At 53.9% G+C, this 21,917-nt stretch overlaps 5 protein-coding genes across 5 annotated transcripts; 3 read left to right on the forward strand and 2 right to left on the reverse strand.

Moving 5' to 3' along the window:
* Positions 1–1,957: 1,957 nt before the first annotated feature.
* Positions 1,958–2,769, reverse strand: PG998_001016 (uncharacterized protein; the record flags this gene model as incomplete). Its single annotated transcript, XM_066867834.1, has 4 exons — positions 1,958–2,308; positions 2,365–2,550; positions 2,600–2,643; positions 2,724–2,769. 4 exons carry the CDS (start codon positions 2,767–2,769, stop codon positions 1,958–1,960), a joined length of 627 nt encoding a protein of 208 aa, XP_066736249.1.
* Positions 2,770–3,332: 563 nt separating this feature from the next.
* Positions 3,333–4,523, forward strand: PG998_001017 (uncharacterized protein; the record flags this gene model as incomplete). Its single annotated transcript, XM_066867835.1, has 1 exon — positions 3,333–4,523. One exon carries the CDS (start codon positions 3,333–3,335, stop codon positions 4,521–4,523), a length of 1,191 nt encoding a protein of 396 aa, XP_066736250.1.
* A 4,757-nt stretch (positions 4,524–9,280) lies between these two features.
* Positions 9,281–12,191, forward strand: PG998_001018 (kinesin; the record flags this gene model as incomplete). Its single annotated transcript, XM_066867836.1, has 2 exons — positions 9,281–11,571; positions 11,660–12,191. The coding sequence occupies 2 exons, from the start codon at positions 9,281–9,283 to the stop codon at positions 12,189–12,191; spliced, it is 2,823 nt and encodes a 940-aa protein (XP_066736251.1).
* Positions 12,192–14,940: 2,749 nt separating this feature from the next.
* PG998_001019 (uncharacterized protein) lies at positions 14,941–16,796 on the forward strand (the record flags this gene model as incomplete). Its single annotated transcript, XM_066867837.1, has 2 exons — positions 14,941–15,180; positions 15,243–16,796. 2 exons carry the CDS (start codon positions 14,941–14,943, stop codon positions 16,794–16,796), a joined length of 1,794 nt encoding a protein of 597 aa, XP_066736252.1.
* Positions 16,797–17,525: 729 nt separating this feature from the next.
* PG998_001020 (uncharacterized protein) lies at positions 17,526–21,153 on the reverse strand (the record flags this gene model as incomplete). The annotated part of the gene is made up of 5 exons (XM_066867838.1): positions 17,526–17,932; positions 18,007–19,664; positions 19,789–20,088; positions 20,156–20,238; positions 20,296–21,153. The coding sequence occupies 5 exons, from the start codon at positions 21,151–21,153 to the stop codon at positions 17,526–17,528; spliced, it is 3,306 nt and encodes a 1,101-aa protein (XP_066736253.1).
* Positions 21,154–21,917: the final 764 nt, after the last annotated feature.

Genomic DNA, 21,917 nt, shown 5'->3' on the forward strand with positions numbered 1-21,917 from the left:
GTCGCGTAGTCCAGGCCAGGTTTTCGAAACAAGACCTCTGAGTATATCGCAGGATGTTATACGCGAAATTCAGTTCCCTGCAGGAGAGCTATTCAAACTTTTTCTCTTCTTCGGTTGCTATGCTTATTTAGTGTTTGGCTGATTTCTAGGCAAACCTCAATCAATGGCCAGCCCGGCAAATTCAGCTGGAGGGATTGCCTTGGCGCTAGCTGAAATGTGAAATGACGACAGACTCGAGACTTGGGGCCAGTAACGTCACGCTGGGCTGAGCGCTGAGCGCTGAGCGGTGCACGTACGTGGGCTTGTAGGGTCCTTTCGGCCGTGTCGGCTTTCTGCTGCAAGATCCGATTTGCGTAACCAGGCCTAACCCGGGTAGGTGATGGTGGCAAGGGAAACCGAGCAGGTTCCAAAAGTCGATCAGTGAGCAACCATAATCCTTCTTGCTCTCTTGCTCTGAAGCACAACTCGGCGGCCGTTAAGAGGGGGCACTCGTTTTATAATACAGTGATCTTCTCCAGACAAAGCCCTTGGCAAGCCCCAAAGTCAACCGGGAGGCCTAGGGAGGTTGAAAGCCCGGCGGCAGCGAATGAGGATTCAGTATAGTCACACGTGTGAACGCAGGATCACCACAAGCCGGCACCATTTGACCAGATCAACACACACCTCTGGATGCTTGTGCTCGCAAATGTCTCACGCGACCACATCAGCCCACAGCCAAAACCGTACATCGTTGTATGACTCTAACAACAAACACTCCCCGGCCGTTGAACGCCGAATGCGATGATATACATAGCACTAACATCGTCGAGCTTTGGCCCGCACGCAGTGCATTGCCTGACCTCGACTTGTGTGCACCGTGTGCGATCCAGCCTCCATATATGCGCACTGAACCGAAGCACCAGCTGCCCGCTTGGCCAGACGATGGATGATGCTGTTGGGCTCGGCGTGTTCCGCTTGCATGCCTTATATATTCATTGCTGCACCGACAGTGGAGATGTCAATATGTGGGAAACAACCTGGGAGACAAATGCAGTTCCCGTGACCAGCACGGTTCGCCTCTGCCAGTATTTCAAAGTGCAATGTACAGATAACAAGGCAACCGCAATATGGTGTGTACAATAAATGTTCCCTAAGGCCGCCGTTGATATTGGCTCGTACCTTCAGTGACGTCATCTTGAGAGATGGCAGAGATGGCAGAGTTGTTACCTATATGCGTTGCGGGCGTTAGTCTGCTAGAAAATCAAGCATCCGAAGGATACGGATGGTTACGATGTGTGCTGGGCACGAGGTTGGCGGATCGATCAGCTGAATCTTGAATGGTTGGTTTTCATATTAAATAAAGCATACCTATCTGAGATCCCGAGTCGTCTGAAATCCGAGTGGGGCTGCCGCTTGAGCTTGGGGCGCTCTGACCACTTTTTGCCCAACGGGAAATTGATAAAACCGCGTCGAGGCTGGAAATTTTCTTATTTTCTCTTCTTCTTCACATTCAAACGCACTGTCGGTTTCGACTTTGCTTTGGCAGTCATGCTAAGATTTCTTAGCTCAGTGTCTCCATGGCTCAATCAATGTGCTAGATCATCTTCAAAGCCGCTCGTTTGAGGGAATCCGATTTTACTCACCGTATCGGCTTCCCATGGTTTTTCGTGGCTACATGCAAACATGCAATGAACACATTTGACTAATGCTCCTGATTGCTGTTCGTGTAACAACGAGGGACCACTTTCGCTGTGGGCTTATCACGTAGCCAGGGCTCTACTGTTGCCGACGTGTGGCGGTCATGGATGCTTTAACTACGGTGATGACCAATAAATGCGACTACGTGTTTTTCGGATAGATCGACTCCTTGTATATCAGGGGAAAGAAGAATGTAGAATGTTATAACTGACTTCGCCGTCCAATTTGGGCTATAATGCTCAGACGTACCGCCTGCCGACAGTATACTGCGTCTGCCGGCTTAGTCGAGAGTTTCTGCCTGGCCATGGTCGATCTCCCTGAGTAGGAAATCCTGACTCGATGCATCATCGACAAACTCGTACATCTTGTACTCGACATTCCTGTATTTCTGTCCCTTGGCAACCCTTTGCAAGAAGCCCGAGTGCGTCACTATAACGATGTGCTTCTCCTGGCGGTGAAACAACCACTCGCGCGCAACGCGTGCCCTGTTCTGCAGTGCTTCCTCCGACGGGAAATATAACCCAGTCTTGGCTGGGTACACAGGATCGAGTTGGGAGAAATCCAGGGACGGCCACTCCTTCTCTATCACAGCCACCTCGGTACAAATATCGCACGGGTTGCCCGTTGTTTCCTGCTCTGTGTCAGCATGGAACCAGCCGCGGAACTGAGGGCGACAGTCGCACGCACCTGCCACTCAGCACGAGGCAGCACAGGCACGCCCTCGTCGCTCAGCCATTTTAGACCGTGATGGTATGTCTGTAGTGTGCGCTTGGCTGGGCTCACGACAATAAGGGCGCTTTCCTTTTCGAACGAATATCGGCTCCGCAAATCCTTTTCGAGGTACTCGCATTGAAGCACCCCCTTTTCAGTCAACTCGGGGTCAGGTATGGACCAGTCATGTATGTGCGAGTCAGCCAATGACGGTCAACGTAAGGGGTTTCACGAGGGGTGACTTATTGCCAACATCTTCAGGAAAATCAGCAATAATTTTTTAATTTTATTTTTTGGATGGGCGGCTTAATGGCCAATTTAATTGGAGAACTCACTATGTGTTGCCTCGCCGTGGCGGATTAGTATGACATGAGGCGCCATGTCTACGATTTGAGTAATATATATATGAGGATGAAATGAAATGTTGGGATTGAGCAGGGAGTGAGTAGGGAGAAAGCTGATGTTTTATTTTCTGAAATCGTTCCACAATCAATCTGGCCTGGATGAGTCGAAACTCTGCCCAAAGAAGCCCGTGGATACTCGGGGCTCGCGATGTATTCGGGAACGATCAAATTGACGTAGGGTATACGATTAGGTGCCTACAGATACTATGGATATGAGAACTCTTCAATCTCGGTTCAAGTGGTTGGCAGTCGCTGACCTACCGACCTCGCAGCCCTGGGAAAGTCGCCATGCGATGACTGAACCATTTTGCCTCCAAGGTTCGGCGCATTTGGCTTAGCGCGCCTAACCGTTTTGCAAGCACAAAATGGATCACCACCAGGATGGTGTGCCTAACCTGCGGCGGGACCTTTGAACCTTTGAACCTTTGGAAAAGCACCGACTTCCGACTTCCGCCACCCGCATCACCGACCGACCACCTACGCTTGGGGCTTCCCACTGCAGTGACTGCCTCCCATCAACTCCCATGTCCCATAGAGACCATGAGTTTGCGGTCGATACTGGGGCGTTCCAGCCGGATTAAAAAGGCATCTTCCAAGTCCCAAGGCGCAAAGCGAGCCTCGCCCAGCAAGAGAAGATCCGCATCAAACCGAACTGCGGGCGGCGCGGATTACGAAGAAGATGATGTATTCGACGATAAACTCGATGACTGCGGGCTGGTCAAGGCCTTGGCGATGGACATGAATCTCCGCGACACTGCCCAAGCTATTCGGTACATTCGTTCGCACATGTTCACGCCCATGCCGCAGCAGGCCGGTGGTATGAATTCGATCAGGATCGCCGAGGTTCTATCCTACCGCAAGAACCTACCGCCTATAGTGACCGTGTCCCATATACAAACCTTGTTATCTTCTCCAAGCGCCGTTGAGCGCGAGGCCGCCGAACTAGCGCAGTCCGGCATCATACGCAAGATTGTTGTCGCAAGACGCGGCGACATCGGGGAAACACTAATCTTATCTTCAGACCTTGACGCGTTGATAGATGGCACATCGGTTCTGCCAGAAACGACCAAGGGTACTTTTAAGGCCTACCTTCAGCAAACTCCTAATACGCAATCCGTACACAGGTCGGCATTATCCGAGCCTGATGTGGAGAGGTTATTTCGAGCCGGATTCTTGACTGCGCATCATGCCGGCTTTGTAACGCATTCGTCGCTGTCGGATACAGTCAATACATTCTCGCGCCCCGAAGACCGGACATCACTGGTCTCATTGGAGACAGTATCGCGGCAGCCCACAGGCTCGCTGGGAACAGTGGGTGGGGCTGGTGCCGTTTACGCAGCCGGGGGCAGCGGCGGAGGACACGGCCCTGGCTCATTGCTACCCGCGAGCGTAACAGAACTCCGTCTGGCAATCCCAGGGAACGGGGCCTTCTTAAAGATGGTGTCTTCGGCTTTGGAGCACCTTGTCGCCTTACTCGGTAAATCACGGTATCGCGAAGCTCCAGAGACTCTACTAAGAGATCGCTGGGATGGCGCGATCGACAGGGAGGAGGTCCGCCACGCGGCCAAGCGTGCGCGCGGAGAGTTTGCAGGCATCTTGCCAGGCCAGACTAGGAAATGGAAACGGTTTTACGGGCTGTCGTTTGACTGGGTACTCCAAGAAGCGGTTGGTTCTGGGCTTGTCGAGGTTTTTGAAACAAGAAGCGTCGGTCGCGGCATACGTGCCATCTGATGATGCAGAGGTGGAACGGCGTCGGTTATACAGGTGGTGGTTTGAGACGGCGATTAGACGCAGAAGTGAGATACGACCACCTAAAAACATTCGAGTTTGACAGCGGGTGGTGACGGCTAAGCTGAACAGAGCTCTCGCTCTTGATGCATTAACCGGCATCTGGCAGTAGTTCCCACTGTAAGCAGACAGCCGAACAGCCCATCGGGGCTTGTTGGTCGAATCGCAGACTTGGGCCACCTCGGAAGCCCAGGCATGCACGTTGCACAGCTGTAAAAGCCGGGCAGAACACATGTCGGCAACCGGGAGCTGGTCAGTTATTTTGCTCGAGGATCGCCGTCATGCAACGATTCGAGAATGGAGAACGGCTGACGGACGCTGTGAGATGCAACATTTCAACCCTGTCCGCTGGGGCTGGTTGCTTGATTCCGACTGGTCACAGAGAAATCCTGCCAAACCAGGGGAAGTGAATAGAAACGGAGATTATCTTGGCTGATATAGCTTATAATACGGAGCATTATTGAATCTCGCATTGACCTCGAAACGATATGCATGCGATTTACTGCATATTCGCATGCCGTTGTTCTCATTGTTGCAACCCCAATATGGTTTAAGGCCAATCCTGCGGCTCCTCGGGGTTATGGCCGTCTCTCCCGCCGTCCCTTCTCTTGACGTCGGTAGTGGAAAGAGGGGGGGGAACCCGAAAGAAAAAGAAAGGGAAAAAAGATACGCATCGACCAAGGTTTGTGCTACTTCGGACCGGGTTCCTGTTCATGTGCAGCAGGTCTGAAGTGTGACGCAAAACATGAGAGGGGGAAGGAGGGACGTTCGCCGTTGCTTACATGCAACGACCTAGATTTGACTTGATGTGTACGCGAGTCGAAACCGAATTCACCACCGCTCTGCAAGTGAGTGTTTGCCGCAGGGTTTAGCTGACCCCTAGGCCATGTTCGTCTTGGCATCGTATGGGGAGGGTTCGTTCCGTGTCGGAGTCTATGTACTAGGACGGTTGCACCAGGCACCAGGACTTCACTAATCGTGAAAATCGCAGCATCCTTCTTAGTTGCAGTAGGCTCTCTTCTCTCTTCATGTGTGCCGCGATCATAGGGCTTGCAGGGGACGAAGAGGCATGCATGCCAGCCTCTTTTTCTATGGCAAGTGAGATCTTGGTTCTGGTCGAGATGCGATGAGAGAAACCCACAAACGACAACAGACGTGCCACTCGGTACTGGAGCAGACTAACAAGCACATGCACGCACGGAGCCAAAGCCAGCCGGTTGTTCGTCCAACATTAAAAAAACAGGGAGCATCTTTGACAGCGAAGGAGGCGGCGTGGGGCGTTGCGACGTCTGCACTCAGGGCTTGCTGTAAAGAGTAGTAGGTCTAGCAAGGAGCTGTTTTTTTCTTTGGGCGCGAAGGCGTTTGCTGCTGGCTTGGTGCTTGGCTTAGCTCAGACCATCACCCATTATAGTTTTTGGGGGTCCTGTAGGGTGCAGGATAGTCCAGGAACGGTCGGGATTGGGGATTGGAGCAGAGTTCGCCACCCGCTATACTCCATCGGCTATAGTTCCGACAGACTAGACCACTTGTGCACGACGTGCCATCCCAAAGCGGATAGTGATGGTCTGTGATACGGAAATTGCACATCACAAGCGCAATAACACGATGCGCCTAGGGGAAAAGCTGCGATGGGGAGGACAGAGATCTACGTCGTAATCTATACCACGAACGAACGAGATTTAGACTACATACTGGTTCCGGCAGCTGGAATCGCAATGACCGTTGCGCGTTGTGAGCGAGCCAGACAGTGAGTGGCCCGTTCGTACCTCGGCCTTTTACGGAGTGTGATATACTGGTCGAGCACATCCAATCGACTGATTCCGACTGATTCTTGCAGTGTGACAAGCGCAACGGATGGCGAGGATGCTCCGTACCAATTCCCCAATAGGGGCCAAGCCACGAAAGGAATTGGAGGATGGGGTTCCTGAATAAGGTACCTACTGCCGTAATATATGAAGTAGCAACAGGTGGCTCCTGACATTACTCGGCCTTCCGGGAGGAAGCGGCAGCCAGGGGGATCCTCTATCGACGAGAATAAGTCGAGGTTGGACTGCGCCTGCAACTCCCCGTCTTTGCAGAAACAGAGAGAGCAAGACCGGTGCGATCGATGCCAGCCGGTGTCAATCAACATGCAACGTCGTGCATATGTAGGAGCGGCATGACAACGTGGTTCAGCGAGGCGCCTTTCATCATTTTACCGCATTTCCCACACGATGCAATGTACGTGCCTTTCCCCCACTGCCAGGTGAAGCCCATCAGGGATGAGGAGGCGCCCAATTAAAATCGGGCGTGCCACCGACAGAGGCGCTCTACGAAACGCCCCCGGAGCCCTGGGACATGCAGTGAACAGTGCCTGAAGACACGGGACAACGGCAATTGGAGCGCTGGCAAGCCAAGACACACATGCGCTACTGTCATGTCTGAAGTGAGTGAGTGGTATCAGTCTGCAGTGAATCTGTATACATGCCACAACGTGCGTGTTGGAATAATATCGTAGGTGACAAGTGACTGCGACCTCTCCACGCCTGCCCACACCATGCCCACTTGCCTACATTACTTCGTTATTACTTGCATTTCCCCTTCCTACGACCTAGCACATGCCTACCCGCACGCACCTACTGAGTAGGGTACCGTCAATTGACGATACGTGCTACTCCATAGAACAAGGTGCATTAGGTACATTCGTCCCAAGGCCAGCGCAGTCCAGCCAATCGACCCAGCCGTTCTCCAAGTCTGCGACAGGCCTTGGTGAGGGACAGGGAAGAGCAATAGAACTGCAGCAGGGGTGGTTGCTGTGAGCGTTGTGCTCTCTGTCGCTATCTCAAATTGATTTGCCCGAATGGGGCATAGTCATCGTAGCATCCTGGACGGAGGTGCGCACTAGGCAAGGGAACGAGTTCAACCAAGTCGAGCTTGCATCAAGGGGCATGGGGGAAACAGGAACATGAGAAGGGAAAACGAGCGCGGGCTTGGGTTTGGGCGCGAGCTTAGGCTTGTTCGTCCATTTGCAAAGAAAGAGAGAGAGAGAGAGCGAGCCTGAGGGGAAAATGGTACGGCATGGATGCTCCTACTGGCCATCAAATGAATTACACACATCCTCTGCTCGGCGCTACTCTCTCTTGCTCAATCTCTCTCTCTCTCTCTCTCGCTCTTCCGAACCCTCCTTGTTCTCCGTGCCAGTCAAGATTATGTCGTGAACGTCGTGTCTTGCTTTTCGTTCCATACATAGTAGGCCGACAGACAGTGTCTCTCTTTCTTTTACCTTGGCGGCCATCAGCTGTATACTGTCCTCGTTGTTTTTCCCCCTGCTTCCTTTCTTGGCTTCTCCGGCAGACTTGGACTTGGACCTGTTGGACTTGGACTCGGATTCGAGCTGGAACTGGAACTGGAATTGGGCGATTACTTGCAATCCGGTTTCTTGAAACTCCCTCCCGCCACTGACTTTGAAATCCCCGAGCATCCGGCATCGCAATACGGCCTCGCCTCGACCTTGGTGGAATCTGGACCCATTTACTTTCGCGCTCATTCTCCTTAGTCCCCTTGGAGAGTCTCTCGCTCCGTCCCGCAAGCCTCTGGCATAGCAAGCTCGACCACCAACCAGGCCACAATCGCAACGCGCCCGCCCCCCCCATCGTCTGAATTTCCTTTGGCTTTCAACCAGGGCGACCAATCCCCCAAGCCCAAGGCCCGCCGCCCACCGCCAAACGCAGTGCATTCACTGCCACCCTGCACCCGACCTAGTGATTTGCCAGCGTCGCTTGTTGTCCCAGAGATTGGTCTCTATCCCACGACATACCCACTCACAACCATCCTGAACAGCCCATCTCTGCAGGGGTCGGAACCTGCTCCCTTTCCTATCGTTCTCGTGCCTGCCTCGTTTATCTGGCACGCCAAACATACCGCGGTATACTAATAGAAACGCATATATCGAGAGGAGAAACTTCATTTAGACATCCCGGTCGCTAGTCTCGCTATAAGCAAGAAGTTGGTCGAAGAAAAGCAACGAACAGGCAACAGACGAATCAGATACCGACGCCGATTCGCTGCCGATCTCAGACATTACGGGCTCATTCAATTAAAGCTGTCAGGGTCCTCTGACACTCCCACACCACCCCTCATTGCGACGGGCAGGCGATCGTACGTCATTTGTTCTCATGTTTCCTGGAAGTGTATACCTTGTCTGGAGCCTCAAACTAGTGAGAATGGCGAGCAGCCCAAACAGAGCCTTTGCCAAATAAATCGCGCCGAGGACATGCACAGCTAACAGTATACCACAGACGATCCTTAGCCTGTGCGACATTGCAAGCGCTGATATAATCACCCAAGCGTAGACGGTCACACCACTACCAGCCTCACCGACGACCACGCATATAATCCATAATACTCCCAACTATCGTCATAAAAGTCACCCCGCTCCTTTGCGCAGCGGCATTTGCTTCTGCGTTGTCAAACTGCCTAGGTCAGCTTGGGAAAAGAGTTGACAGAGGCGAACCCGTGGCTGCGTGGCCGCAGGAGTTTCTGTGCTGCAAAATCTCTAAATGCTATCGTGCAGCAACGGGATATATTAACTACAGGTTCGAGCCTGATGGAGTAACAGTTTGCGTAAGACTAGCCCTATCAGACACTCGGCCACTCGCTTGTCTGTCACTTTGTTTGAAATACGACCTTCAAGTGACTTGACGGCAGTCCGAGATCAAACAATGACCACATTACCTAGGCCGCCGCGCCCGTCAGTCGGGCCGCCAAACTCGGCGTTGCCTGCACTGCCTGTCCCCAAAACCCGCAAGAGTACGGGCAATCTACACGCCGCCAATAGGTCACCGAGCACACCAAGAAGCGGACTTCGCGCACCGTCGACGAATCTCCCGCCGCCAGTTCCTGCTCCAACTTCCGCCCTGCCAACCCCTAAAGGCCTCGCTACTTCCAATGGGAAAACGATACGCAAAACAGTCAGCATCAATTCGTTCCCGCAACCTCCCAAGGGCGATTCGCGCATATCCAGTCTTCCGCCCAGCCCATTATCTGGCGCCACAGGAACAACGAGGAAACCAAGGACATCGACCGCGCCCAAAGTGAGCCACGGAGTGCCCAGTTTACTAAATGGGGGAGGCGACAGCAAATCCATCCTCAGTAGTAACAACGTGAGGAATTCCGATGGGCTTATCAGTATCGCTTCACCCCCGCAGAGCCGCAGTTCTTCAGCACAAGATTCTTATTCGACTTCGGCTACAACATATGATGATCCAACCGATTTAAGCTCGACCCCTACAAACGACAAACGGATCTCCAAGGGTGTGGATGGCAAAGGCAATGTCGTGGTCAGCGTGCGAGTGCGGCCGGATGCTAACGCCGGTGGGCAGGGTCAAGTTGAGGGCGAATGGATGGTGGATGGTAGGAAATCGTTGGTCTCGTACCGGGGCAAAGAAGGCGGTGACTACCACTACGACAACGTGTTCGCGACTCATGACGACAACAGCAGGGTCTACGACCATACAGCAAAACGATTGGTCCGAAGAGTAATGGAAGGCTATCACGGCACCGTGTTTGCCTATGGTATGACTGGCACTGGCAAGACATTCTCGATGCAGGGAACGGCTTCGTCTCCTGGTGTCATTCCGCTCGCCATCACCGACATTTTCTCTTACATTCGGGAAACGCCATCTCGTGAATTCCTGCTGCGTGTCAGCTATCTTGAGATCTACAATGAGAAGATCCACGATCTTTTGAGTATGTCGACTGGTGGCGGAGCCGGGGTGGCAGGCGCGCAAGAAGAGATTAAATTACGGGAAGACAGCAAACGCGGCGTCTATGCGACTCCTCTAAAAGAGGAAATCGTCCAGAGTCCGACGCAACTTCTGCGAGTAATTGCCCGTGGCGACCAAGCCCGCAGGACAGCCAGCACACAGTTTAATGCCAGGAGTTCGCGCAGTCACGCCGTCGTGCAAATCGTCGTCGAGAGTCGAGAACGGATGCCAGCATCGGGAGGTGATAGCAAACGTTCGGGCTTAGCCCCCGGCGGTGTCCGTGTCTCTACTCTAAGCCTTATCGATCTGGCTGGTTCTGAGAAGGCTGCCGAGTCAAAAGAGCGGCGGCAGGAAGGAGGTCACATCAACAAGAGTCTGCTGACTCTAGGAAATGTCATCTCCAAATTATCGGATGCCAAGAAGAAGGATGGCGCCCCCATAGACACCAAACATCTTCCATACAGAGACAGCAAGTTAACGAGGTTGTTGCAGGGAGCATTGTCAGGAAATTCTCTCGTCAGTATTCTCTGCACCATCCAGATTGGGGCGGCTGGAAGTGCTGCTTCTTCCAACAGCCACACGGCGGAGACTATCAATACTCTGAAGTTTGCTGCCCGCGCAAAGAACAGCATTGTCAGTCATGCTAAAAAGGCCGAGGAAGCTCTTGGTGCTGGCGGCGAGGGCGGGGCTAGGGTCCTGCTCGAACGCTACCGCATGGAGATCCTGGAACTTCGATCCCAGCTTGAAACACAGGTCAAAAACAAGGCGACAGTCGAGGCGGGAGAGGAGGAAGTAATAAAAGAAGTAGTGGAGGAACGAATGCGAGAAAAGGAGGCTGAAGCAAGGCACGAAGAGCAAATGCTGGAGATGCAGCTTGCGCGAACAGCATTGAAAGAACGGATTGATCATCTGAACAAGCTGATTCTGAGCTCCAAATCCATCGGCGTCAATAGCAGCGGATCCTACAGTGCCTTGGGGATTCACCAGCGTTTCTCACAGTCTTCTCTAGCACCATCTGTCCGAACTTCGATTGCAGCATCTTCCAAGAGTCACCCCATACTAGAGAGGACGAGTTCGATGAATTCATCGTCGTCTACAATAGGACGTCGATCGAATCTCCAGCGGCGATCTGGCTCGGGTGAGCCATCAACCGAGGAAGATGACAGCATCGGCGAGTATGGTGACGGTGTTGCCTCCCTGGCGGCCCAAAATCAAGCTTTGCAGAGCGACCTTGCCGACAAGAATCGGTATATAGCCACTCTAGAAAAACGGCTGCTTCACGCAAGAAGGGCCAGCTCATCTCGCACATCAGTCGGGTTCTCGGCGCCCAACAAGGCCATCATGGTGGGGGGAGGACCATAGTGTTTCTGCTGCCCTGAAGGAGAAGGATGCCGAGATCGCGGAACTCCGGGCGAGATTGGATGACAAGGACCGGATGCTCGGTGCTCTGCGCAATGCCGCTCGCTCGAGAGACGCCGCGGAAGGGCTGGACAAGGAGGTGCCCAAACCCGAGATGCGCGAGGTGCGCGAGGTGCGGACTTCTCTGCTGTACGAGCAAGCTGCTAGCCCTCCGCCCTCTGGGGCATTGCCAGACCCGCCCATGGCTGTACGAAAGAGCGTATCGCCTACCAACGACCGCAAGAGACCCAAGTCGGTCGACGAGATGAGTCGTATCCTGGACGAGATGATACAGGAGAAGGTGGAAAGCGGCCACGCCGTTAGAGGCGTGCGAGGCAGCGTCCGTATCGCAAGCGATGGTCGAAAGTCGCAGGTGCCGGGCGAGGCCACGACTACGGCCAAGCCCGAGCCGATCCGGGAGAGCCCGACGATCCCGCACGAGCCTCATGAGGTTGCTCTCGAGGCATGAGAGTGATGTGGCTCTACCAGGAGCATGTACAATTTTTACACGGGAGACACGGCTGGGAGGCCGAAGTCTCGGGAAGACGGCGTTTTGGGTTGGGATTGCTTCTGTCCGTTTCTTTTATACCCCATCATATTGCGCTATTGCTACGACCGGAGTGTTTGTGGATGTGAATGCCCTGACGACGGGAAGGAACCGATGGACTGGGCCACTTTTACTATTGTTGCTTATATTAAGAGATGCCTCGGGATGGAGCTGCTTGTCATCCGCAGGACATGACTACGTTATTATATAATGAACGGGTTCTGGCTGTATCTTAATTATCTCATTTTCCATTCGTTCTTTTTCGTTATCGCCGCCGCTCGGTGGAAGAGAGTGGTTCGGGGAGTCGATGATTAGGGGAGATAGAAAACATGTGTCGCGGCGGACTTAACGCCTTCCTTGTATGTAATTTTAGCGCCGACGAGGAAAGAAGGAGAAAAGCAAGGCCGAGATGGACAGACGGGCAGCAAGACGAAAACCAACATTAGATGCAAGACTATTGATCAGTTGTGCATTGGCTTATTCTGGTTTTATTTTTAGCTGATGCTCCGGATCCTTCCCGAGACAGGCCGAAGTCCGTCGTTTCTCGACTATGCATACTTATACTTATGAAAGAGACGCTTCCACAGCAAACAAAGCTACACGCCCACTAGTCAGTGCCAGGGCCGCTGCAACGGTCAGACGGGACGAGGCGAGGGCAACCCTTTTTCTCCAAGTGAGAGGTGTTCAGGTATGTATGTACATACATATTGTAGGCTGCCCCTCTTGCCTTTGCGGCCTCTCACGTTAGTTGGCTGTTAGCGCAAGCCCCGAGGCCTCTCTCCTCTCAGGCCATGTCGTTCGTCCACCGCGTCGGCGCCGCTGGGCATGCATGGGTTGAGCGGACAGGCAGACAGACACGAGGCCCAACGACCCCTGTTCCCCGCCCCTTGTTTTTCTTCTTTCTTTCTCTCTCTCTCTCCCCCCTTCCCGCTCATATATTCCAAACGGGCCAACGGGAGGTGCGAAACAGACAATTCGGGTCGGCTGAGCTGGCTCATCTACCAACCAACTACCTGCCCTGTTAGGTAATCTAGCCTGCACACTAAGTATGTAAAGTAGGATGCATAATGTGTGAGTATGTATGTATGCACATCTTGTTGGATTGCTACAGTAGATCCGCCTGGGGGCACCCAGTAGCCAGCACCCCTCCTGCCCTCTCCGCAGATCTTTTAGTTGTTTCAGAAGGGGCAGGGGTGCCAATGGATCGACCAAAATAGCAGGAGACCAGGGAAGGGAAGGGAGGGAAGGACCCTTTGGCCTTTGGGAAAACACAGCAGAAAAAGATGTCCAGTGGCCCGTCGCAATCGGGCATTCTCCAGACGACAGATAGATACGATACATACATACATACATGCATACATACACACACACATGGCATAGCTCGTGAGCTGACGAGATCTTCGTTCGGATCAACCATTTCCTTTTCCCCTTTTCCCGCCAGGCCTTCAGACTTCCGCCAATGACAGCGGCTTGGCCCCTTTGGCACCTCTGGCCCGCCCCCCCCTTTGGGCTTCTTCGTTGCCAATCTTCATTTTCTTCGCTGCAACGCTGGAACCCCCCGAACCATTGCTTGTTCCCATGTGACATCATCTGGCGGGGCCTGCCACTGCTCGCTTCTATCAAGCCCTCGCCGTCCACGTCCACATCCACATCGTATCCTCTGCGATCCTCCCTGTTGGGTTGGGTCCGTCAACCTGTCACCTGTCTTTCCCTTATTTTGTCATTACATTGCATCGCATTCAGCCTATGCATTTGGGGATTGATTGTTCATCATATACACCTACACACACACACATACATACATAGATCTGGCTGCTGGCTAGCCATCCCGTATATTCCCCTTCGCGGCTATCGTCGTTTTATGCTACGGGACATACCGACGACTCCCTTGACCCTCTGCTCTGTATTATCCCAACAGCCGTCTTGTCTCTTGCTACCCCCGGCCTCCATTGCCACTAACGCCTTCTTTCTCCCAGACCCGGAACCGGTGGGATCGTCTGAGTTTGATGAGCATTGCGTGCACAGAGAGCAGACTGCCGTCTTCGGGGCTCTCTTACTGTTCAGGTCCAACGCAACCCCTGCCTCGCGAGCCCAGTGCCGTTTCCACCTTTCCCCATTTTCCCTGCATGGATGGGGCCTTGTGACAGCCAGGTAGGCTGCTGTCATACTACCAGTCACTACTTCACTTGAAGATCGGCCCTGTTTTACCCACCCGACCAGACTCTTCTTCGTCTGTCTTTGTTTGGCCTCTTGCCATCCGAATACATACAAGTACTGCGTTCCACAGGCCAGTCCTCTTGGCCAACCTCGCTCACCACAAGACGTTCCCTCGCATCTTCTGCATGCCACCGCCAGCGAGGTGAGGGCAAACTACCCACCCCATCTCTGCTCTGCGCTGCCTCTTTCTCTCTTTCGCTCTCTCCATGGGACTCTGGGAATAGAACCCGGACAACACCGACGAAACGTCACACTCGAACCCTTCTCTTCTAGACCTTCCTTTGCCATTCTATTTCTCTTGAACCGACCGAACTCTTGGGTTGGTCCTGACCCGTGCGTGTTTGTTGAAATCGGCACCCGCCAGCAGTCAGTCGGCAGTCGCAACCCAGCCATTCGACTTACACATTTATAATTATTACCACCATCCCCTCATTTTCCAACGATATCTGCAAAGATGGCGCCTCCTGCCCTCGATCTTACTCACAGCACCCATGCCAAGATGATGGTGATCCCACCGCGGCTCAACTTGCGCAGAGCCGCATCTTACACTGGCTCATCTACGCACGAGAAGGCCCCTTTGTCTTCAACCTCCTCACGCTTTAACTTCAACCATCTGCTCTTCTCCCCTCCGCCGTCCCCCGGTCTTCCCGCTTTGGTGCCGAGACCCAAGAAATCTCCGGTTGCCCCCGGCCCAGTCGGGTTTTCCGACTGTTCGGGTGGTTCCTTTCCCTTCTGGCTTTTCTCCTCGTCGCCAAGGCGGGCGTAAAGCACTTTGGAGATGTGCCAGTTGTTGATTGGGCTTTGGGAACCCAGGAGGAGTATGAGATGGTTGGCCAGGACGAACTTCCCGAGTTTCCTACCCCGATAGCTGTTACGGGCCGTCGAGGCAGGTCCAAGTGGACCGTATCCATACCCCCCTCGTACAATTTCCCCTTATCGACCAAGGAATACACCGACATCTGCGCTAAATGCCACGAGGTTGCCAACCACGTGAGAGATTTGCACGGCAAGAGCTCCCCGTCACAGAAGGCTAGTCTAAATTACTATTACGAGGACCCCTACTTCCTAGATGTCACCGAGGCAGAAGAACGTGGTCTGCTTCCGGGCGCACAAGACACGGCGAGGAGGATTTCATCCAGATCGCAAGAAAGCCATCTGGTGGGCGAAAAAAAGAGCACTTTGGTGGTCCAGCCAGTCTGTGAATCAACACTCACCTTTGTACTCGAGACCCCCGACGCGGGACTGGGCACAACTCTTATGATGCTATGGATGGCATATGGCTTGGCTCAGAAGGAAAAGCGTGCCTTCTTCATTGATGACTCAAGGTGGGCGTACGGAGAGTATACAGGCATTTTCAAGACACCGCCAATCCCGAACTGCCAACCGCCTCCGCGACACGAAATGCTCCCCTGTCCTCGCCAGGCCCGCCACTTGGTGGTGTCAGCTGCCACCTCGAAGGAGACATTTGGGAATAGCTTCGCAAATGAGTATGAAATACGTAAAAAGCGGGATCAGGATCGCGAGAAGCCCATGTTTGACTTGGCGCGAACGGGTTACGAAGCCTTGTTTCGCCTAAATCACGACGACCACAGCTACGTCACCAGTCGCATTATCGAGTTGAGGGGCAAGGCGAAAGCACCCTTGGGACACAAACAAGACGGCACCGTGGTCGGGGTCCATGTCCGCCACGGCGACCAGCACCCTTTCGAGTACCAATACAGAGGAGCATACATACCTCTCAATATGTACGCGGACAGGGCCCGAGAAATCATTGAGGATATACACAACACGAGCGCTCCCAGCGGCGGAGAGAATGTCGTGGCCAAAAAGCATTCGTTCACTGTCATTGCGTCGGATGACCCTGAAGTCTACGACTCGGAAGAGTTCAAGCGTTCGCCCAGGGCGCAAGAAATGATCAAGCTGGCGGCCAAATCCCAGGTGCCGCAGCCGGAGCAAGACCGCAGCGTCATGCATAAGTTTGTCGAAGAGACATTCGGGTGGGAAGGGGGCTTCTTCGCGACCATGTTCTGGAACCTAGGCCGTGCGGGCATCAACAGCGACGGCGCGGTCGCTTCGATGCCCGTCGCCCCCTCCGCCGAAACGACGCGCCTACGCAGCTACATTGGCCGCGCCTACCTCATGGACCTCGCTATCCTGGCCCACGGTAGCGATGCCCTCATCTGCACCATCAGCGCCACCGGATGCCGTCTCATGGCTGTCATGATGGGCTGGGAGAAGGCCATCGACCACGGCGACTGGGTCAACATTGACGGGAACTATCAGTGGGCAGGCTTGACGCCTGTATCGTGACCTTTGCTTGTTTGGACCCTTTGATCATCACTTCATTGTTTTTTTTCTAAACTATTCTTTATCGCATTGCGTTGGCTGCATCATTACTGAAACCATATTCACTCGTTACATTGCATGGCGTTTCTCCGGCGTGAGAACTCGGTTGACTGGGTTTTATCATTATTATTGTTATCATTATATCCGGACTGGAGAGAGCGGCGCATTTCTATTTTGGCCTTTTTAGGAACGGGCATCAAGATACCTCAGAAAGGGACAGACAGAAGAAGAATGGCGCATCGAGGGATGAGATGAGATACCCCTTGTGTAGCATTATAAGTGATTGGATACCGCAGTTGAAAGGTGCATTTGGACATGAATATACCAAGAGCGAGATCTATAGGCTTTTGAGTCTGCCATTTTTCATCCAAGGGGGAAATGGGGGCAGCTCAGCTACATAGCAACTGCTTTGCATGTCGTGCATCACTATATGTAGCATTTCAAGCAAAAACAATACGGAGACAGTAAGATATCATCTAGCCGCAACGTTCGTGTGAAATTAGTGTATATCACCTTCTTCAGCTCAAAGTATCTCCTGCCTGGTTTTTTTTGTTTTGTTTTACACCAAACTCCTCCAGATCATCTTTCTTCAGCGTCTACCGATCTAGCCCAAAGCTAAGGTGGCTGCGTCTTTGTCCTTCTCCATCATCCACATCCCATTCCACCCCTCGCCCATCAGACCTCCTTCTCAACTTATTCCAGCTTCAAAGTCTCAAACTGCTTGATAGTGCCCTCGAAGCCCTTAGCCTCGGATTCGAAATCGCCCAGCCTGCGGCGGGCCTCTTCCTGGAGGTTCTGGGGCGTCTTCTCAATGTACTTGGGGTCCGCGAGCAGCTTCTGTTGCTTGGCGATGGACTGGCGCGTGCGCTCGAGCTTCTTGGACGCCTTGTCAATCTCGGCGTCGAGATCGACACGGCCCTTGACGTGGAGGAAGACGGCGGCGGCGCTCGAAACCGGGAATGCAACGGAGCCGGCTGGGCGGCTAGCGGTGCTCGGGGTGATCTCGACGGACGTCACGCCCTTGCCCGAAAGCGACTTGATCGAGTTGAGCTGGTCCGACACGGTCTTGTGGGCCGTCTCATCGTAGGTTTGGATGTAAACTAAATTCGAGTTAGTCAATAAGCCCCTTTATAGCTAGCTGGGAATTCAAGTCGGAGAAAAGAAAAAGTCTCACCCTTGGCTTCATCCTTCAGAGCATACTCTGCCATCAGGGAACGGATGCCCTTAGAGCAGCCCATGACTAATTCGTAAGCCTCGGCAGCTGCTGGGTTGTCGAGTTCGGGGTCGTAGATTGGGTACTTGGCCAACATGATGGAAGGCGTCTCGTCGCTGGGACGGCGCGGCAAACGCTGCCACAACTCCTCTGTCAAGAACGGCATGAAGGGGTGGATCATAGTCAGAGCGGCCTCAAGCGCCGTGTACAAGGTTTGTGTGGCAGACTCCTGCTCTTCCTTGGTACCCTCCTTGATCAGAGCCTTCGAGTTCTCAATGAAGACATCGCACAGCTGGTTGTACCAGTAGACGTAGATGGCACCAGTGGCCTTGGAGAACTCGCGGGCGGGAATGGCGTCGTTGACGTCTTTAATGCAAGCATTCATCTTGTGCAAAATCCACTTCTCGGCCAGCGACTCCTTGCCTGTCAGCTTGCCGGTCTTGTTGGGCACAAAGTCCTTGTCCAAGTTTCCGAGCACGTATTTGGTTGCTTGGTAAATCTTGTTACAGAACCTTCGGAATCCATGCATGACCTTGATGTCAAAGGCTATGTCACCGCCACCGGGCGTCACGTAGTTGGCCATGCAGAAGCGGAGAGCATCGGTGCCACACTGGGGAATGCCATCCGGGAAGGCAGTCTTCTGGTACTTGGTGGCCTTCTCAACCTCCTTCGGGTCCAGGTTGCCAACAAGGAGCTTGGAGTGCAGTTCTTCCAGTGGGATACCGGCGATAACGTCCAAGGGGTCAACGACGTTGCCCAGGGACTTGGACATCTTGCGACCCTCTGAGTCTCGGACGAGAGAATGGCAGTACACCTCGGTGAAGGGAACCTCGCCAACCATCTTGAGGCCCAGCATGATCATCCTCGCAATCCAGAAGAACAGAATATCCCAGCCCGTTTCCAGGACCGATGTAGGATATAGACGCGCCAAATCAGGGGTCTGATTCGGCCAGCCCAGTGTGCTGAAAGGCCACAATCCTGAGCTGAACCAGGTATCGAGGACATCTTCATCCCTCTTGAGCGTGAACTTCTTGCCAGCGAGAGCCTTGCCGGCCTTGGCTTGGGCTTCCTCCTCGGTGCGTCCGGAGAACCAGCGGCTGCTGTCGCCCTCGTCGGCCTCCTCTCCCTCGACCTGCGCGAAGTAGACAGGGCACTGGTGACCCCACCACAACTGTCTGGAGATGCACCAATCGTTGATATTTTCCATCCACCTGTAGTAGCTCTTCTCCGCCGACTCTGGGCGGATCTTGATCTTGCCGTTCTTGACAACGTCGATAGCAGGCTTGGCAAGTTCATCCATCTTCATCCACCACTGGGGCTTCATGACGGGTTCGATCACGTCCTTCGTCTTGTCACAGAGCGGGACAGTCATTGGGTTGTCCTTCCAGTCAACGTAAAGGTTCTTCTCCTTGAGATCCTTAATGATGGTGTATCGGACATCGAATCGCTTTTGTCCCTTGTAAGGGCCGGCATTCTCGTTCATCAAGCCATTGTCAGTCAGGATGTTGATGAACTGGAGCTTGTGTCGTGTACCGAGGGCAAAATCGTTGGGGTCATGCGCCGGTGTGATCTTGACTGCACCAGTACCAAAGTCCTTCTCAACATAGTCGTCCGCAACACTACCAGATGCAAAGTTAGCCAGGCTCGCTCCTGCGTAGTGAAAATAGACGTATAGGGAATATAGCCCACATTCTTGATCGGTGCTACCCATCAAACGTGACGTCTTGCGCGGGGGTTGCTTACATGGGCATCAGTCTACCCTCAATGAAGGGGTGAACAGCGTTTTTGCCGACAAGGTGCTTGTAGCGGTCATCCGCAGGGTGGACGGCGATGCCCGTATCACCAAGCAGGGTCTCTGGACGTGTCGTGGCTACCTCAATGGTCTCATCCGAACCTTCGATGGGATACTTGAAATGGTGAATGGTACCGAACTCGATCTTCTTCTCGTAGCCTGGGACGTCAAGGAGAGTCTTGCCAGGCAACTCCTTGTTGACGACTTCAAGGTTAGACAAGGTAGTGTTGAGCTGTGTACACCAGTTGACCCTGTAGTTTGCGAGATTAGTACAATTCCCCCCGGTGTGAAGAGCAGACTAGGGAGGAGAATACATACAATCTATTCGCCCGGTAGATGGTGCCCTCCTCATGGAGCTTGACGAAAGTTTCTGTGACAGCAGCCGACAGGTTTTTGTCCATCTGTTTTCATGTTAGCCTATGCAATCGTGTGTGAATTCTATACTTCGGGGGTCGTACGGTGAAGGCCTCCCTCGACCAATCCGTGGAAGCACCCATCTTCCTCTGTGCGTTGTTGATGCGGACATGGTAATCCTCCTTCCACTGCCACACGCGCTCGACGAACTTGGGACGGCCCAGGTCATGGCGCGTCTTCTTCTCGCGGTTCCACAGCATCTTCTCGACGACAGACTGGGTGGAGATGCCGGCGTGATCGCAGCCGGGCAGCCACAGGGTGGTCTTGCCGTGCATGCGGTTCCATCGGATCATGACATCCTGCAGCGAGTTGCCGAGCGCGTGGCCCATGTGCAGCGCGCCGGTGACATTGGGCGGCGGGATGACGATGACGAACTTGCCCTCGGGCTTGACCTCGCCCTCGTCGGTGAATTGGGGCTTAAAGAAGCCCTGCTTCTCCCACCACTGGTACCAGGCGCTCTCGACGGCGATGGGGTCGTAGGCCTTGAAGTGGGGGTCGTCGAGGGACTTGAGGCGCTTCTTCTCGCCGGCGGGGGTTTCTTCGACGTAAGGGGGGAGAGCCTCCTCCTCGGGCTTGACGACCTTGGGCTTCTTGGCCTTGGCAGCGGGCGCCTGAGCGGCGGCGGCCACCTTGGCCTTCTGCTTCTCCTCGAACTTGGCCTGCTTCTCGGCCTTCTTGCGCTCGCGCTCGAGCTCCTTCTCCGTCTTCACCTTGGGCTCGGCGGCAGGTTGCTGCATCGACTTGTCTTGGCCGGCAGCGTGGACGCCGGCACCATCAGCCGGGCCGGCAGCTTGGATGGTTTCCTTGAGGTCGCTGGAGACGGAAGGAGGGGCCCCCTCGCCGGTCTTGGAGGGGCCCTCGTCGGCCGCAATGGGGTTGCCGCGGCCACTGTTGGTCGCCATGGTGCTATACGTCAATGCGGGGTAGCAGGAAGACGAGGAAGACAAGGTCGGCGCAGCTGGCGCGAATCGAAAGGGAGTGGTTGTCGGGATAAATGGCGACCTGCGCACCCAAAAGGCCCGGAACAGTGGTCTGGACAATTTGGCGGTGTTGCTGGGGTGAGATTGTGGGAGTTTCAGAGAGGTCGGGGGGCATTGCTCTCCGCCTGTAGGTCAATCAATGGGCTGCGGAAGGCAGAGGCAGCGAGGGTATGCAGGCAGGCAGGGTCCTTATAACGGCGGATGGCAGGGAGAAGGGAAACAATTAATTTTGTTGATTTGACTCACAGGCGCGGGCGGGGGCGGGGCTGGTCGCTATCGCTTGGTTGATTGCCTGACTGATTGATTGAGAGCTCCATAAGTCGGGGCCGGCGTCAGGTGCGTACTTGCTTACTTGCTTACTTGCTTACTTGCTTACTTGCTTACTTGCTTGCTTGCTTGCTTACTTACTCTGCCTCCCACGCCCACGTAGTGCTTGGTGCCTTGCATGATACCACTCCGCGGCAGAGGCGGCGTGGAAGACCCGTACATGCATGGGCAGGGAAGAATAACATAACATGGTCTCTTCGGAGTAGATGGTAGTGCTATCGTCGTATAGCTAGTGCCATCATTGTGTAGCCAGCTATCTGTACGCGTACGTAGTCGGAACGAACCAGTCGTGGACAGCATAGGAATCATGAGATCACCATCTTGGCAGCAGCCAACCCCCCCTATTTCAAGTCCGCCGT

Source organism: Apiospora kogelbergensis, assembly GCF_038363985.1.
Source record: "Apiospora kogelbergensis strain CBS 113332 chromosome Unknown utg000001l_segment0_segment0, whole genome shotgun sequence".
Taxonomy (NCBI): Eukaryota; Fungi; Ascomycota; class Sordariomycetes; order Amphisphaeriales; family Apiosporaceae; genus Apiospora; species Apiospora kogelbergensis.